Source organism: Rhinopithecus roxellana, chromosome 7 (genome assembly GCF_007565055.1).
Source record: "Rhinopithecus roxellana isolate Shanxi Qingling chromosome 7, ASM756505v1, whole genome shotgun sequence".
Classification (NCBI taxonomy): domain Eukaryota; kingdom Metazoa; phylum Chordata; class Mammalia; order Primates; family Cercopithecidae; genus Rhinopithecus; species Rhinopithecus roxellana.
Genome location: NC_044555.1, coordinates 136,143,817 through 136,160,107, shown reverse-complemented (window position 1 = coordinate 136,160,107; position 16,291 = coordinate 136,143,817). Strand labels below are relative to the sequence as shown.

At 50.2% G+C, this 16,291-nt stretch overlaps 2 protein-coding genes across 6 annotated transcripts; one reads left to right on the top strand and one right to left on the bottom strand.

The window, feature by feature from the left end:
• The first annotated feature begins 1,331 nt into the window (after nt 1-1,331).
• C7HXorf40B (chromosome 7 CXorf40B homolog) lies at nt 1,332-11,175 on the top strand. 5 transcript variants are annotated; one of them, XM_030934165.1, is made up of 7 exons: nt 1,332-1,996; nt 2,700-2,766; nt 6,045-6,177; nt 6,279-6,560; nt 7,418-7,596; nt 10,110-10,176; nt 10,863-11,172. In XM_030934165.1, the coding sequence occupies exons 4-6, from the start codon at nt 6,308-6,310 to the stop codon at nt 10,161-10,163; spliced, it is 486 nt and encodes a 161-aa protein (XP_030790025.1). In that variant the 5' UTR covers nt 1,332-1,996; nt 2,700-2,766; nt 6,045-6,177; nt 6,279-6,307; the 3' UTR covers nt 10,164-10,176; nt 10,863-11,172. The 5 variants fall into 5 exon arrangements, with proteins under 5 accessions (XP_030790025.1, XP_030790024.1, XP_030790026.1 ...); XM_030934164.1 differs by having other exon boundaries at nt 10,110-11,175; XM_030934166.1 differs by lacking the exon at nt 1,332-1,996 and adding an exon at nt 2,011-2,562 and having other exon boundaries at nt 10,110-10,910.
• Nucleotides 11,176-14,463: 3,288 nt separating this feature from the next.
• LOC115898649 (heat shock transcription factor, X-linked member 3-like) lies at nt 14,464-15,983 on the bottom strand. Its single transcript, XM_030933672.1, is given in 3 exon segments — nt 14,464-14,942; nt 14,945-15,032; nt 15,501-15,983. Coding segments are annotated over 3 exon segments (1,050 nt in total).
• Nucleotides 15,984-16,291: the final 308 nt, after the last annotated feature.

The window sequence follows — 16,291 nt, the reverse complement described above, 5'->3', positions numbered from 1 at the left end:
CCACAGCTCTTTCCCACAACTACACCCTCCTCTTGCATGCGGCTCCCCAAGAAGCTCTGGCCCAGTTCCCGCTGCAGCCACAGCCCCAGCTTCCTACCCCCACCTCCTCCTCCCACAGCTTTTTCCCACAGCCCCGCCCTACTCCCCCTTCATCACTGCTCCCAGCTCCGCCTCCTCTAGTCCCCTAAAGCTTCTCCTACCCCTCTGCCCACTCCAGCACCTTTCGGCTTTCCTCCAGCTCTGCAGGAGCACCTCCCCCGCCATTCTCACATGGCAGCCTTACTTCAGCTTGGCTCCTCCTCCTCCAGTTCCTTCCCGCAGCCCCGCCCCATCTGCTCCCACAGCGCTTTGCCACAACCCCGCCCTTCTCCTCCTCTGGGACTGCCGGGCTTTCCCTCAGCTCCACCCTGCAGCTTAGCTGTGCACCAGGCCCTCCCACAGAGCTTTCTCGTGATTCCACCCTACACCTCCCCAAGCCCCCTCTCCCCCAAGCTGGTTCTCAGGAGTCCGCGGGGTCCTCCCGCAGCTGCTCCTTGCTCAGTTCTCCCACTGCCCCTTCTCACGCCACTGATTCCAAATCCCGGGTCCCAGACCCTCCCCAATGGTTTCTCTCAGCCCCGCCCCTCCCGCGTCTGCTCCAAGGCCCCGCCCCCAGCCCCTCCCCAGTGGTTTCTCAGCCCAGTCCTGCCCCGAACCCCGCCCTGCTTCTCCTGCAGCTGCTTCTGTAGCCCCGCCTCGCCCCGAGCCCCGCCTCTCCCCAGCTCCTCCCCGCTTCTCCTGTTGCTGCTTCCAAAGCACCGCCCCCAGCCCCAGCCCAGGGCTTTATCTCGGCCCCGTCCCCAGCCCCACTTCGCCAGCTTCTGCTTCCAAAGCCCCCAGCCCCCAGCCCCCACCCAATGGGTTCCTCTCGGCCCCGGTCCGCCCCCAGCTCCGCTTCTCCAGGGACAGGTTCCAAAGCCCCGCCCCCAGCCCATCCCCAGAGGTTCCCTCCGCCCCGCCCCACCCCTCCCCGAACCCCGCCCTGCTTCTCCTGCACCAGCTTCAAAGCCCTGCCCCCAGCCCCTCCCAGCAATTTCTTTCAGCCCCACCTTCGTCCTCTCATCAGCCCCCTCCCTCCCCGCGCTCGTTATCAGGAGTCCGCGAGCTCCTACTGCAGCCTCTCCTCGCTCAGATCGCCCACAACCCGCCCCAGTGGTTTCCCTCAGTCCCGCCCGCCTCCCTCTAATCCCCGCCCCGCTCTCAACCACGCCCCAGCGGTTTTTCCCACTCCCACCCTTCCCCTCCCCCAGGTCCGCCTTCCTCCTCTCAGCCCCGCGCCCCAGCCCCTCCCCAGTGGTTTCTCCCAGCTCCTCCCTGCTGGTCTCGCAGCTCTGGGCTTAAAACTCCTGCCTGGTGGCCTCGTCCCGCCCCTCCTCTTCCTCTTCCTCCCTCGGGTTCCTTTTCCTCCTTCCGGTTCTTGGTCCAGGATGCCGGTTTGGAGCTCCCTTGGCCTTGGCCTGGTTGGCTGGTGCGCGTCACGATCCGGTAAACTGAACAGCGTCTCCTGGCGGGCCGTGCGTGCGTGCGTGCGTGCGTGATGACGTCAATGCGTGGCTTCGTGATACGTGGATTCCTAATGACTTGACGGTCTATAGGCGTGGCTGAGTACGTGCCTCCTGCGTACGTGCGTGGTGTACGTACTTGCGTGTTACGTGCACACGTGCGTTCTTTGCGAAAAGGATTTTGGGAGCCGCTTGAAAGCGGAAGAGTTATGGACCGCTAGCACCTGTTACTGGCGCCCGGTTTCCCGGAGTTAGCGGCAGCTACCTTGCAGCCGTGACACGAGCCGGCTGCTCTCTCTTCTCACTGCGGTCACGTCTCCTCGCTGGCTCCAGTGGCCTCGCTGGGTCGTGAGGAGGCGGAGGACCGTTCTTCCCTGTGGCCAAAAGCCAGAGTCGACTCTGTACGCCCACGACTCTCAGGGTCCGGAGGCCGTGAGACTGGCCGCCGCTGAAAGGTACCAGGGCCCGTGGTGCCGGAGCCTGTGTGCTCAGCCCTCTTGCGGGCGGTGCCTGAGTGCTGGGGTTTCCCCTGGGTTTGGGGCAGGGAACCCGTGCGGGGCGCGCCCGAGGCACCCTTTCGTGTCCCCTGCTCTCGCCAGCGTCTGGGCCCCCCTCCTAAGCGCGTGTACCTGCGACGAGCGTCTGCAAGTGCTGCTCCACGCACAGCGACCCCACCTCGGCCCGGACTTCCCTGCCTCCCGCTTGGCCCTTGTGCTGTAAACTCGCCTGGAACCGAGGCCGGGCAGTGCACAGCTCTGTGGTCTGTGGCCCCGTGCTCAGCATGACCTACCCAGAATTAAACAGTGGACAATGGGATTTAGGTCCCCCAAAGACTCGCCCGGTGACAATGGGAGGGGAAGTGGCATTTTTCTCCCCTCGGAGCGTGCTCAGCTGTAGGAATGTGACTCAACTTGCTGAAATGATTTTCTGCCCTGCGCGCTGGTGCACCCTGTGACCCAGACAGCTGCGGAGGGTCCCACTGCTGTGATTAGCAGAACCAAATCGTGAGTGAGGTGCACAGGTGTGTTACTCTTAGGACCGGCCCTCTCAGCTCATCTTGGTTTCCAATGCCTGCTGAGTAGAAGACCTTCCTAGGGCCATTAACCAGCTTTGCTGTCTTGCACTTAATGACCTTTCCTCTTTATCTTCCTTGTGCAGGTAAAGAAGCTAAGTGGAAGAGTGTTTTCTCCTCTGGCTGCAAAGCAGGTACTCTCTGCAGCACCAGGTAAGAGGGGACTCAACCTCTTCTTGCCTTTTCAGTTACATCAGTTCCCACTAGGGATTCCACACACACACACAGTTTGCATTTGTTCCGATTTTGTGGTGATGATGAGAAAAGGGTTGGCTAAGAAACTGGGCGGCAGAAAAGAGGCATTTACTGTAGCCATGTATCCCGATGGAAGTGGTCAGGCCTTGTGGGGGACATTCAGCCTCTGTCAGAAGTAATCTAGAACTTTGGGACCTGGTGATGTTTTGTCACCCATCAGGAGAATAATGATGCTCAGGGGCCACAAGTGTGTGAGGAAATGGCGCCATGGATGGGTTGGTGGAGGGTACACAGGTGAGTCTTTGTGGAAAGTCATTTGCTGGCAGATATCAGCATCTTAGATGGGCATGCCAGGTGGCGAGGCATTCTCTTCAGCATGTCTTCACACAGCAAGTGTTAGAGGTAATGTCGTTTCTAGTGGCAAAAGTGGGGAGCAGCTTGTAACTGCATCAATGGAGGAATGGTCAGGCAAATTATGAGATGGCCAACAGTGGGATATCACACAGGCAGTGTAAAACAAGGTAGATGAAGATTGTCAGGTGGAAAGAATGGACTTGATGTGCTGTCAAATGGAAAACTCATGCCCTATCCTGTGGAGATGTGTTGGGACCAGCAGTTTGCCAAGATGGCTGAAGCAAAGGACCATAAAGGGGCTGGCTTAAACAACAGACAATCATTGTTCTGGAGGATGGAAGTCTGAAATCAAAGTGTTGGCCAGGTTTGTTTGTTCTGTGGGCTGTGAAAGACAATCTGGTCTGTCCCTATCTCTTAGCTGCAGGCGGCTAGCCAGCAATCTTTGGCACTCATTGGCTTGTAGAAGCATCTCCCTTATCTCTGCCTTCATCTTCTCATGGTGTTCTCCCTGTGTGCATGACTGTCTCTGAAATCCCCTTTTTCATAAGGACGCCAGCCACATTGGATGTGGGTCCACCCTAATGGCTTCAGTCTCACTTGATTGCCTCTGTAATGACTCTGTCTTTATATATAAGGCCACATTTTGAGGTTTAGGACTTCAACATACGCATTTTAAGAGGACACAATGCAACCCATCAGAACTGACAAAGGCCCTGAGGTAGAAACAAGCTTGGCATGTTCCCTCAGGGGATGGAAGGCCCCTGTGGCTCTAGGGTGGTGAATAAAGGGGAGAGGAGAGGACATGGCTGGGGTGGGAAGGCAGATCAGGAGGGACCTTGAGTGCCCTGAGAGGAAGTGTGGATTCTGTTCTAGTTGGCGCAGGGAGCCCTTGAAAGCTTTCAGTAGAGGAGTGACATAATCTCATTGTCCCTGTACCAAGATCATTCTGATGGCAGTGTGGTCACAAGAGTTCAGAGGACAAGGGCTGAGGCGGGGGTGGGAGTGCTATCAGGAGACTTCTTCAGAAGGCAGGGGGTTTTAGGGGATTGGATTGGGATTGTGGCCATAGAGATTATGGAAAGGGATCAGATTCAGTGTCGGTTTTGGACACGGTGCCACGGGATGTGGGCCACAGAGAGGGAGGGCAGAGAGCAGCTAGGTCTGGGGCAGGAACACTGCGTAGCTGGTGATGCCACTCACAGTGGAAGGGAGGTAGACTTGGTGGTGGTGGTTGGGGTCCTGAGTATGTACAGGCCTGTCCACCTAAGGCTGAGTCTGAAGGGGCGTGGCCCTGCACCACAGGATTCAGAGCAGGCTATGAGTAATGTGGGGGTCCCGGAAAGAGGGAAGGAGTGTGCTCAGCCCTGCTGGGGCTGCCGAGCATGGAATAAGATGAAGACAGGACTGGCATGAGGCCGGCCATGGGTGCTTGTGGGGATAGGTCAGTCAGTGGAGTGGGTAGGGGGGTGGGGAATAAAGGGAGAAAGGTGGGGGTGGGGGCAGAAGGTTCAGAGAGGAAGTAGAGACTGTGCATGTAGACAGCTTTTCTGAGGTCTCGGCTGTTCAGGGTTTAAGAGAAGGGAGGCAGAGCAGGAGGCGTGCGTGTGCTCAGAGTAGGGATGCTCAGCAAGCATAGATGGTGGCTGGTGGCACCCAGGGCCCGGAGTGAGCCAACGGAGCAGGGTCCAGAGCACAGCAGGCAACCGGCTTGGCTGGGGCAGCTCACCCCAGAGGCGGGAGAAGAGCAGGAGATCTGGCGCTCAGAAGGCTGCACTGCAGATTGGGAAAGGAGTGAATACCAGACAGCTTTGGTCCTGTCAGGGCTTTGTCTCATGAGGGTGGGTGTATTTTCTTAAAATCATAGAATGTATTAGAGGTCGAGTTTATGTGCTGAAAGGAAGGACAGAGAGATAGTAACCAGAATGGAGGGGGGCAGCTCAAGGGTGGAGTTCAGGGCCATGGGGCGGAGCCATAGGCCTGATGATGGTGACGACGTTGAGGGGCGAGGGGAGCCACTATTTGTGAGTGTTCTCTTAGGTGCCAAGTACTGGGCTGGGTGCTCTTCGTGCCTTGTCTCCCATCCTCACAGCCATGTGGAAACTGAGGCATCTCGAGAGTCTATGACTGGGCTGAGGTTCTGGCTTCAAGCCCAGGGCTCCTTCCAAGGCACAGGGCTGTCCTCCATGCAGGAGGAGGGGACCCTCTCCCAAGCCACACACGCAGGAGGCCAGGCAAGAGTTGTGGGAAGTCAGAGCCCGTGTGACCGTGGGCTGGTGCCTCATTCTCCTCAGCCATAGAGTAGACCTCCCAGTACCACTGACCCTGCTGGGTCACTTGAAGATTCAATCTGATGATCTGAGGATCATGCCATCCCAGAGGCTGGCACGTGGAAGGCATGTGTGTGGGGTGTGCCAGTTTGTTCTGATTATCATTCTTCTTTTCTCCACTCAGATTGGGACAGGGGCATCTGCTGACAGTGGAGAGCAGTGGTGGGGGAAGGGGCTTGAGGAAGGTGGTACCCAGAGGGGTGGAAAGGAGATATCTGACTGAGGGCCATCTGAGGTCACAGTGCATCCTGAGAGCAGAGCTGAGATTGGGTATCAACGATGTGGGCTCAGCAGCCCTGGAGTAGGAGCTGGGAAGGTCAGTGCCTTGGTGGCGGCAGGGCCAGGGCACTGAGAGTATTGACAGAGCACAGCAGGGGGAAAGGAAGAGAAGCAGAGCCTGGGACTGTCCCTCTGTGCTGGAAGACGGCTAACACCAGCCCTGACTCTCCACTCTGGCTAGGCTGAGGGGGCCCTCTGTCCTCTGTGTTGCCCTAGGGCTCAGTGACCTCTGTCATAGCACTGACCACATGCTATCCTGCCTGTGCCTTTCTCTAGCTGTCTCCGCCCTACTCCAGACTGCCCCAAAGACTCTGTGGGATGAACCTGAGTCAGCCAAATCCCAGCCCCTTCCCTTGGACCTGCCGTGGCTCGGGACATCAGTGACAGACGGAAGCAGCGGACCATCAGGGTCAGTGGGATTTAGGCCACCTGAGAGACACAGGGGGAAAGTCAGGCCACTGCCCGTGAACTTGGAGGGCTGGCATGTGACGCGCTTCTGTGCTTCCACAGGCCATAGGAGGCCCGCGGCGCTTGCGAAGATGAAGTTTGGCTGCCTCTCCTTCCGGCAGCCTTATGCTGGCCTTGTCTTAAATGGAGTCAAGACTGTGGAGACGCGCTGGCGTCCCCTGCTGAGCAGCCAGCGGAACCGCACCATCGCCGTCCACATTGCTCACAGGGACTGGGATGACGATGCCTGGCAGGAGCTGCTGGTGGAGAGGCTGGGGATGACTCCTGCTCAGATTCAGGCTTTGCTCAGGAAAGGGGAAAAGTTTGGTCGAGGAGTGATAGCGGGTAAGTGACGATGTGCCAAATGTGCAGACAACGCCTAGAGTTGCCACCCAAGATCTTGCTTGGGAGTTTGGGGACTTTTGTTGTTGTCTGAACTGATTGGCATGTATACCACAGTTTCCTTTGGCAGCACACCTTCAGAGGGACGGCAAGGGCCCTGGGCTGGGGGTTGGCAGGCCTAGCTTCCGTGAGCTCTGGTAAATCATTTCTCCACTCTGGGCCTCAGTTCCTGTTTCTGATCTCAGTGAGAAACCAGGTCAGGTCCATGTGCATGTGGTGCTTGTGGTGTTTGGCTATGTGTGTATGTGTGTGTGTGCATACATGTGTGAGTGCACATGTGTGGCAGAGACCATGAAAAGCAGCCCAGCCCACCGAATGGGTCAGGTGGCCTCTAGAGTTGGGCTGCTTGCCTGGCTTCACGAGCCTGCCCCAGCCCCACCACTCGCGGCACCCTGGGCAAGTCCCCTAACCTCTAGGTGACTGAGGCCTGACAACAGCATCTGTCCCCTGGTGACCTGCTCAGGCATCACCTGTAGCTTCCCAGGCAGTGGCTGGTGCCCTTCCAATCTGCAACCGCTGCCCTCAGAAGTCTGGCTTGGACCTGCCTCTTACTTGTGTGGCTTCATCGAGGACAAGGCCCTCTCTGCCTTTCTGGAGCCCTCCCCCGCCTCTCCCAGCATTTCCTGAATCGGGTTTGGCTCGTTATCAAAGCAATGGAAGAAGGACTTGACTCCCTTCTTGTCATTTTGCTGATGCCACCTTACTCTCCGATTGTGACTTTGAGTAACCGTGTTGTCACATGGGCAGGCCTTGGGCTATGGAAGTGAAAGGCATTCATGTGTATCTCTCTTTGTGTACAGGACTCATTGACATTGGGGAAACTTTGCAATGCCCCGAAGACTTAACTCCCAATGAGGTTGTGGAACTAGAGAATCAAGCTGTACTGACCAACCTGAAGCAGAAGTACCTGACTGTGATTTCAAACCCCAGGTGGTTACTGGAGCCCATACCTAGGAAAGGAGGCAAAGATGTATTCCAGGTAGACATCCCAGAGCACCTGATCCCTTCGGGGCATGAAGTGTGACAAGTGTGGGCTCCTAAGAGGAATGTTCCAGAGAAACCAGCTAAATCATGACACCTTTAATTCGCCATCATGACGCAGACCTATATACATTAGGTTAAATCTGAATTTCCACTGCTTTGGAGAGTCCCACCCACTAAGCACTGTGCATGTAAACAGGTTTCTTTATTCAGATGAAGGAAGTAGCGGGAGGGGCTTTCCTTGTGTGATGTCTCCTTAGACACAGGCAATGTCTCAAGTACTTTGACCATTGAGTAGAAGGAAAAGCTGCCAGTAAATGTCTCAGTATTGCTGCTAATTTTGGTCCTGCTAGTTTCTGGATTGTGTAAATAAATGTGTTGTAGATGACTGGTTAGTGTTTGAGGCTCCATTCTATGGAGACATCAGGTGGGAGAGGTTCCCCAGAGAAACTCCAACCAGCCTACACACTGGGAGGAATGTGCACTGGGGTGGAGCCACAGAAGTTCACTCCGCTTGCACTAGGGAGGAGCCTGGCCCCTCCTCTTCCTGGATGGAATCTTGGATTCAATCCGTGAGGCAGGAAGTGCACCAGCAGGGACCCTGGCTCTGTGGAGGGTCCCTGTTTCCCCTCTTTTCCTTTTCACTCAATAAAACCCTGCCTCACCCTTCAAATCGTCTGTGAGCCTAAATTTTTGTGGCCGTGTGATAAGTACCCCATCTTTAGGTGAACTAAGGAAAAGTCCTGCAACATGTTTGGTGTGCAACGTTGATGCTCAAAACCTCTCACTGTTGTGCATCTAAGCGTTTTCATCCTCGGATTTCTGAGCTTGCGGGAAACCATGCCCCCACTCCTGTTGCTCCCAGGCATTGGGAAGGTCGGCCTTGGTCTTCATGGCCTTTTCCTTTTTGGAGGGGGATGGACCAGCTAGCAGTGGCTCCCCACCACCCTCCCCTGCCTGCCGGGGCCGGGACACATGGCTCAAGGCTCCCTGGGTGGCTGACTGGCAGTCCATGTCACGCGCTGCTGGATCCTTCTTCCCAAGCCAAGGGGTTTAACTCTGTTGGACAGTAATTAAGCTTTTCTCCTGGTGGAGGAACCGGTTGCATAAGAATAAGAGGTTCTTCCCGCCATTTTTAAGCTTCTTTTTTCCCTCTTCTCCACCCTGTGAGCAGTTAGCTTTTAGAGGTCTGCCCTGCTACCTTTAGAAGATGTTTTACTAGGCTGGAAATAAGGATCCCTGTTTATATTCTCTGTAAAGCTTTAATTGTGAAAAAGGATGTGTTAAATTGTAGACAATCTGCTGTGCTTTGCTTGCCTTTATGGTTTGTAGCAAACTTCCTTGCAACCCTCAGTCTTCTTGTCTTGTTTTACATCCTGGGGGGCATGGCTTGTAACTCAGGTGGCAAGGCTTTGTTTAGCAACCCTGCCTTAGGGAATGAGTTCCTTTCTTTTTTGATATCTGCATGTTTTCCTAGCCCTGTCTCTTTAACTCCACCCAGGGACTGGGTTTTCTCCTGCCTGTCTGTGTAGGGGTGTGTGTGTGTGCGCGCGTGCGCGTGTGCGCGTGTGTGAGATAACTGTAAAAAGAGCTCTAATTTGGCCTAAAGAAAGACAAGTGCTTGGATCAAATATTTTTTAAAGGGAAGATAAAAGCTGTGATACCTTTCAGTTCACATGGTTTTAATGTTTGAGAAATAAAAATAGCCTTAAAGATTATTGGTAAAATGCAGGTGTCATTAAAATGTAAATAGGTGAACTGAATTATGCAGGTTAGATGCAAGGTTTGCTAAATGTTTTAAGGTTGTAAACTACTTTTTTTGTTTTGAGAACTGTCTGTCTTGCCTGCTTCACAATTCGTGGGGCCTGGAGATGTTTGGAACTAACCACACCCTTAATTAAGAAGGAAACCTTGGTGGCACCTAGCACACAATTAAAACAAAAGGTTTTACATTAGAGTTAAAAATGGCTAGGAGTTACCATTATAACATGTAACTGAAACTACTGAAAAATAGATGTACATGGAAGATGTGTAAGAATAGTAAAATGTGTTTTTTAGTAAAAGGTTATAAGAAAGCATGGAAATGTAAATGTTTGCCTAGGGTTAAAGGATTGTTTTAAATTAGGTAAGATAAAGCTGAAGGTTCAAACAAGTGGAGGAAATACTATAGAAATTAATCTTGCAGAAGAGGTTCTCTATGTGAACATATTGACTAAATTCCAGAAAGGTATTACATTATATTCCTACCTCGTAGGTTTTTCTGTAAATTGATCATTGAAATAAAAACACAACAAGGTTTTCTTAAGGTGCTAATTTGCTCTTTGGCAAAATTTGTAAAGGATTTTAAAAGGTTTTTGCTTTAAAATTTCTGAGTCATGATTTTGGCAACATAAATAACATGGTAATTTGGAATTCTATTTCATAACATCAAATACTTTAAACGTATTTAACAGCCTTTTCAAAATCAAACTTCTATTTCAAAATTGTCTTTCCTGACACTTGGCTTTTCAGATACTTCAGAGGGCCCCTGAAACATCCAGAAAAGAGGTCAACAGGATTATTTGACATGTTTAGTTAGGTACGTGGGATTGCCAAAATGATGTTCAGTCTTTAGGTTATATTTTTATGAATAATGCTAATATATGTTCCAAGAGTATATGGGATTTCTAAAATTATAATGTCTGAGTATATGCTGTCAATCATAATTAAGGTTGTTATGTTATTGTAAACCACAGAGATAACCAAACTTCTTTGTCAGTTATGTTTCTAACTGTAATTATCCTGGGCATTTTGCTATTCACAGACAGTTGTTGTCTTGTTTGAATCCTTTTCAAAAGATGGCGTATAATAAGCTATAGGACTTTGACAGGTGCTCTCAAATACAGGCTTCTGTCTGATAACTTTGGAGATTGTGACATTGGAATAAAGAAAAACGTACAGGACTCAGAAACAGCTGAAGTGTTCATGAACTGAAGCAAAACAAGAACTAAATGGACTGAACTCAGAAAGCTAAAGCAACCTTTTTGACTTTTGCTTGGAGTATTGTTGATCCTTGTTTTGCTTTCCAGAGTCAAAGAAACTTTGAACTATTTACGGCATTTAATAATTAAGCAAGGTATACTCTGGTGAGCAAAATTTGGAGCATGTTTGTTTCTCTCTGTCTGGTTCCTGTAGAATTTGGAAACTATCTGTGAATATTGTTAACGTATGGCAATATAGTTGTTTGCATCAGTGCAGTAAGAATCCATTTTTCTTTTGCAACAGGATGCAAATGGAAAAACTCATGATTTTACCAAGGCTTTGACTGGAAGGGTATGCTTCACTTTAAGGAGTCAGTTTCGACTTGCAAAGCCAATAAAAGCCGAGTGGGGAAACTGGCCTCATACCCTTGCCTGTGCAGTCCCTGTACAGGATTCCCGACCTGTGGTCAGTAAAGAATGTCACTTTCTAACAGGTCCAGGAGCTCCACGTTTATCTTGGGACTGTAAGAGGAGAGGATCACCCAACTCGCTGGTATTTGAGGATACAAACCCATGGCTGGGCTCAGCTTTAAAAGGTCTTATTAGGCCGGGCGCCGTGGCTCAAGCCTGTAATCCCAGCACTTTGGGAGGCCGAGACGGGCGGATCACGAGGTCAGGAGATCGAGACCATCCTGGCTAACACGGTGAAACCCTGTCTCTACTAAAAAAATACAAAAAACTAGCCAGGCGAGGTGGCAGGCGCCTGTAGTCCCAGCTACTCGGAGGCTGAGGCAGGAGAATGGCATAAACCCGGGAGGCGGAGCTTGCAGTGAGCTGAGAACCGGCCACTGCACTCCAGCCCGGGCAACAGAGCGAGACTCCGTCTCAAAAAAAAAAAAAAAAAAAAAAAAAGGTCTTATTTAAGATTCCTTATAGAACAGAGTTCTATCAAAACCAATCTAAAAGGCCTATGTAGAAATACTTATTCTTGCTATACTTTATGCAAATAATCAGGCCGAATATAAGACTGAAGTCTATTTTGCAAACCACTGAGCCCTATGATTTGTTTTTTTTTTTTAACAAAAAGTGAGGACTGAAGAGAGAGAAATTATGTTTTAAAACGTATATGTCATTCAATCCTAAACTTGGTTGTTTTTAGGTGTTCACCTACATTTTAGACTAAATCTGTTTTTTCCTGTGAACCAACCAGCAATCTCTGGCTGCAGCTCAGAAGGAACAAAAGGGATAGGTAATGCAAAACTCTGGATCAGTATCCTAGTTCTGAGGAGGTATCCTGCAAATCCTGCCAGAGGATGGAATAAATAGGATGCCCATCTCTCAGAGGTCGCCTTTTGGGAAAGTGAGACCAGGGGAGCTAACTAAAGCAAGCACCATGCACCCAAACCCTACAGGCATAACTGTATCTACCAGTTGTCTGGGTGTATCACAGGACATCCGTTTCTCTCCCTCGGAGGAGGACTCAGTTCCAGAGCTTCACCTTAGCATTCGGCTTATAATAAGGAGTTCATGCAGTCCCCGCTGAGACATATTTTTGTCCCAAACTCAATTCCAAGCTTTGGGTCAAAGCCCTAGGAAGGAAAACTGGATCTGAGGAATCCAGAGGCAGATGATAATGGAATTTAAAAGGCACAGTACAGGTGAGCGTGGCTGATTCCTGCCAATTAAGCCAAGCTTCAAAGGCCATGTTAGCATCCATGGCATAAATGAGGTCTAAGGAATCCAAGGCTTCTGACATCAGGGTGTACATGGGTAAGAGTAGATGATTCCTATCCCATAGGTCCCCTTGCTTCATGGGTGCAAGCCACGTTGGCACCCATGCAGCACCTGCCAAGGTTCCCAGGACTCTGGGAGGCGAGGATGGAAGAGGGAAAGAGAACGCTCTTCCCTGTCTCCCTCATGTACCCTGGGTACCTGCTAGGAAGAGAAGGGAACCAAGGACACCTGCTCTCCTCCTTCTAGATGAGTAGCCATTCATCTGCAGCCTGTACCCCTTGCGAATGTATCCTGAACTCCTGGGACTCCTTTGAAAACACCTTTTTCCCTTTCTCCTCTGTTCTCTGTTCATAGATAGGTAATTGTGTCTCCATACTATGGGACACTCCCCTTGGATACATCTTCCAAACTGGAAAGAGTTAATTTCCTGAACCTTTAACTGGTTGGCTCAGGATTGGACTCAGGGGAAGGGAACCCAGAAGCCCAACATGTTGGCAAAAGGGTAAAGTATTTTTTCCCAGTCAAGCTTTTGGCTTCCCTCTCCCTGTGCAAACTGGTAAAAGGCCTCAGGATTTTTTAGCTGTCCTTAACACTCCCCTTGTTTCATTTTGATACATGTTTTCTAAAAACATGGTTTGTCTCTGCTTGCCTTCAGGCCATCAGACTCCAAAGGGTCATGCAACTGGAGTCCCTGACGATGGCCCCTTTTGCTGGGAATGCTTAGATTGGCTTCTGAAGGAGCTCTGACTGCCATTTTTCCAAAACAGGGGTCCCGTTCAGCAGGAAGCAGTTAAGATCAGACCTTGTCCTTATTCTTATTCTAATGGAAGCTAGATGGACTTTTTTAGAGGGAAGAATGAGACAGCCAGGTGGGAAGGGGTCCCCAGAGAAACTCCAACCAGCCTGTGCACTGGTAGGAGTATACACTGGGGTGGAGCCACAGAAGTTCACTCCATTTGCCATGGGGAGGAGCCAGGCTCCTCCTGGGTAGAACCTGGGATTCAATCTATGAGGCAGGAAGCATACCAGCAAGAACTCTGACTTTGGTGAGGGTCCCTGTTCCCCCCTTTTTTTCCTTTTCGCAGATAAAACCCTGCCTTACCCACCCTTCATCTGTGAGCCTAAATTTTTGTGGCCGTGTGATAAGGACCCCATCTTTAGCTGAACTAAGGAAAAGTCCTACAACACTGTGTTTTCCCCTGTATTTGTTCTGGTCAGAAGTCATCAAATGTGTGAATAACATCCAGGAAACATGGAAAGTGTGGGACCTGATAGTGAGCAGCCATTAATGGACTAACTTATCCAGGATGAAGAGGGCCTCAGACTTAGAGCAGGTGTCTGTCCTTTCAGGTTACTCTCACTGTGTTGTGAAAGTGTCTGTTGGTTTCTGAAGCATGTGTGTTACCTGCATCACATAGCTACTTCCTATCCTAGCAATACATCCAAAATAAAGCTCTGGTAGAGTGAGGTTAACTTTGAAAACTGATTAGTGTTGTTTTATTTTTTAGTAATTTTTTTTCAGTAATTTCTTAGCAGTTTCTAGTGGTTATCTATGAAGATGATGGACTTTTTCCCCTAGACGTTAACTGCAGTGGCCTTTCTCTTCTGAGCCAGGATGTTATAGTGGTCGTACATCCCTTGGCAGATGGGGTGGCCTGACTTTGAGATGGGCCTCTGGAGGCCCCTGGATGCTAGGCTAGGGATGCTGAGCTGCTATTGATCAGGAAGTGATCAGACACTTCCTGGCAACACTGGAAGGAACCCATGAGGATAGAATCATCTGTTTGAAGATACAGGAATCATGTAAGATGATACTGCCAGAATCAGGAGCAAGGCTGTTCTGTCTCCTGACCAGCAGGCCAGACTCAGGGGACCAGATCTTCCTGGGCTTGGTCTCAACATTCCCTAGCAACATCCTCTGCTGAGTGTGTGAACATGCTGCTGCTCCAAATGAACGAGGACAGTGGGGACCAAAGTCTGTCTTGGACAGGATTTCCAGCCTCCCCTGGCTTGTCCCAATGAGATGTGTATAGGATAGTAGGTTAGAAAGAGCACAGACTCGCAATTCTCATTTAAATTGTTTATTCTCATAGAATTTTGTTTGTTAGGACCAAAAATGTGTTTCTCACTAGAAAATGCCAACTTTTATCAGTCATCAGTGGCCTGTGAGTTCATGGACTTGGAAGATTGTCCCCAACGTGTTCACAGAGTACACACTTGTAGTCTGAGGGGCCTTCCTCCTCCTCATCAGGGGGCTCATCTGGAGACATGACCAAGATGGCAACCGACAGAATAGAGTAACGGGTATTGTACAAAGACATTACACAATCATAGTCTGGGTAAACCAAGGTACTAGGCACTTTCCCTGTGCTTTCCATCCCTGTGCACTTCCCCTGTGCAGTAGTCAAAGACGCAAATGTGACATCCTCAGAGGTGCCCTCCCCGCTTGGGTCATTTGGCTCCTGAGGGGGCCCACTTCCCAGGGAATGCCCAGTGATACTGTTCATGGAACACATACCAGGGGACAAGAAGGACTGGGTGTCACTGGGTCCCTGAATATTGTTGGCTTCTTTCATGGCATTATTGTGATGAAATCGGGGGGAGTGTCTTATAGGTACCAGCTTCTTTCTCTTTGGAGCTGGGACACGGCTTGCTGAGCGGTGTTTCTGAAGTCATCTTTAGTCTGGATATTCTCAAGTAGCCTGGGCATGTCTCTCTGAAAATTGGAGTTGCAGTAGATCTGAAACAAAATGAAACATTTTAGTAATTCTGGGATAAATTGTTTATTCCTTTCCTCCCCTCCTCCCAAAATGATGGTCTTGTTTTACAATGGAGAAAAGAATGTTTTAAGTGGCAGCAAGTGTGGTTATGCTCTACAGCATGACCTGACTAAAGATAAACAATTCATAGGTCAAGGCAGTAATATATAAATAGCATGGATTTTGATATTAAACTGCAACCCCCTTAGAGGTAATATGCAGGTCCGCATAATATGATGCTTACATGATCTCTAAGGGGGTTGTAGTTTAATATCAAAATCCATACTTTTTAAGTTCTATACTTGTCATCTTTCAATAAACAATATTTCACATTTTAGAATGCTATCTTTGACACTTAAGCTCTTATAGTATATTCTTTATATTAGTGTCCTATGAAGATACGTTTGAGAAAGAGAGAAAAGGGATTACAGAAATGCTTTCTACTTTACCATCATTTTCTTGTTTCCTGGAGAGTTGCTTGGGCGTGTTTTGCAGAATCCATAGAGGTTCAGTTGGTGAATGAAACTCTTCAAGCTGTCTGTTTCGAAGATCTTCTCTGTACCTCTCTGTTGAAGAACTTCCCTCTGAAAGAGATCCTTCTCGATGATCACGGCGTCTCCATCATCGTTCCAGCTCACAGACTTGAATATGTCTTCTTCCACCATCATCCAAAGCTTTCTTGGGAAGGAGAACCTAAAAAGGTGGTTGTCTTCCGTGTTGACCACGCATTGGTTTCGGTCTTCTGGTGGTGAGTTAACTTGGGAGCCTGGATCTTGGCTCACGGCGTGGTCCTCATGTCTGTATAAAACCTCACTGGAATCTGGATTTGGATCAGGTGAAGAACTAAATGGGTCCCCCCCACTGGTCGGCTCTCCACCAACAGACGGGGCCAGTTTGTCTTCGTATTCCTGTTCAGTGTTCTGACTCGCCATGGAGCTACACCAGAATCAGGAGCATTTCGTACCCTAGACCCTTATCACTGTCCTAGCAAGTCCAAAATGCCTTCAGTCAGAGTAGGCGTGCCCCATAAATACTGTCCACAAAATTCTAGAGTCTCGGTATTGGGGCAACCAGCGGCTTAACTCACCATCTGCCATATTTGTCGCACGATGTCACAAAGGTGGCTCTCAGCCAATCTGGAGAGGGAGCCCTGGCCAGGTGTTGGGGGAGTAGACAGGTGGCATGGCCTTCAGCTTCTCCTTTTTCTAAAAGTATAAACAGGCATGGTTCAAGTTCCCAG

Coding starts and splice junctions, on each gene's coding strand:
- C7HXorf40B (XM_030934164.1), top strand. CDS start 6,308: ATGAAGTTTGGCTGCCTCTCCTTCCGGCAGCCTTATGCTGGCCTTGTC. Junction 6,561..7,417: donor TGGTCGAGGAGTGATAGCGG/GTAAGTGACGAT, acceptor CTTTGTGTACAG/GACTCATTGACATTGGGGAA. Junction 7,597..10,109: donor GAGGCAAAGATGTATTCCAG/GTAGACATCCCA, acceptor TTGGCTTTTCAG/ATACTTCAGAGGGCCCCTGA.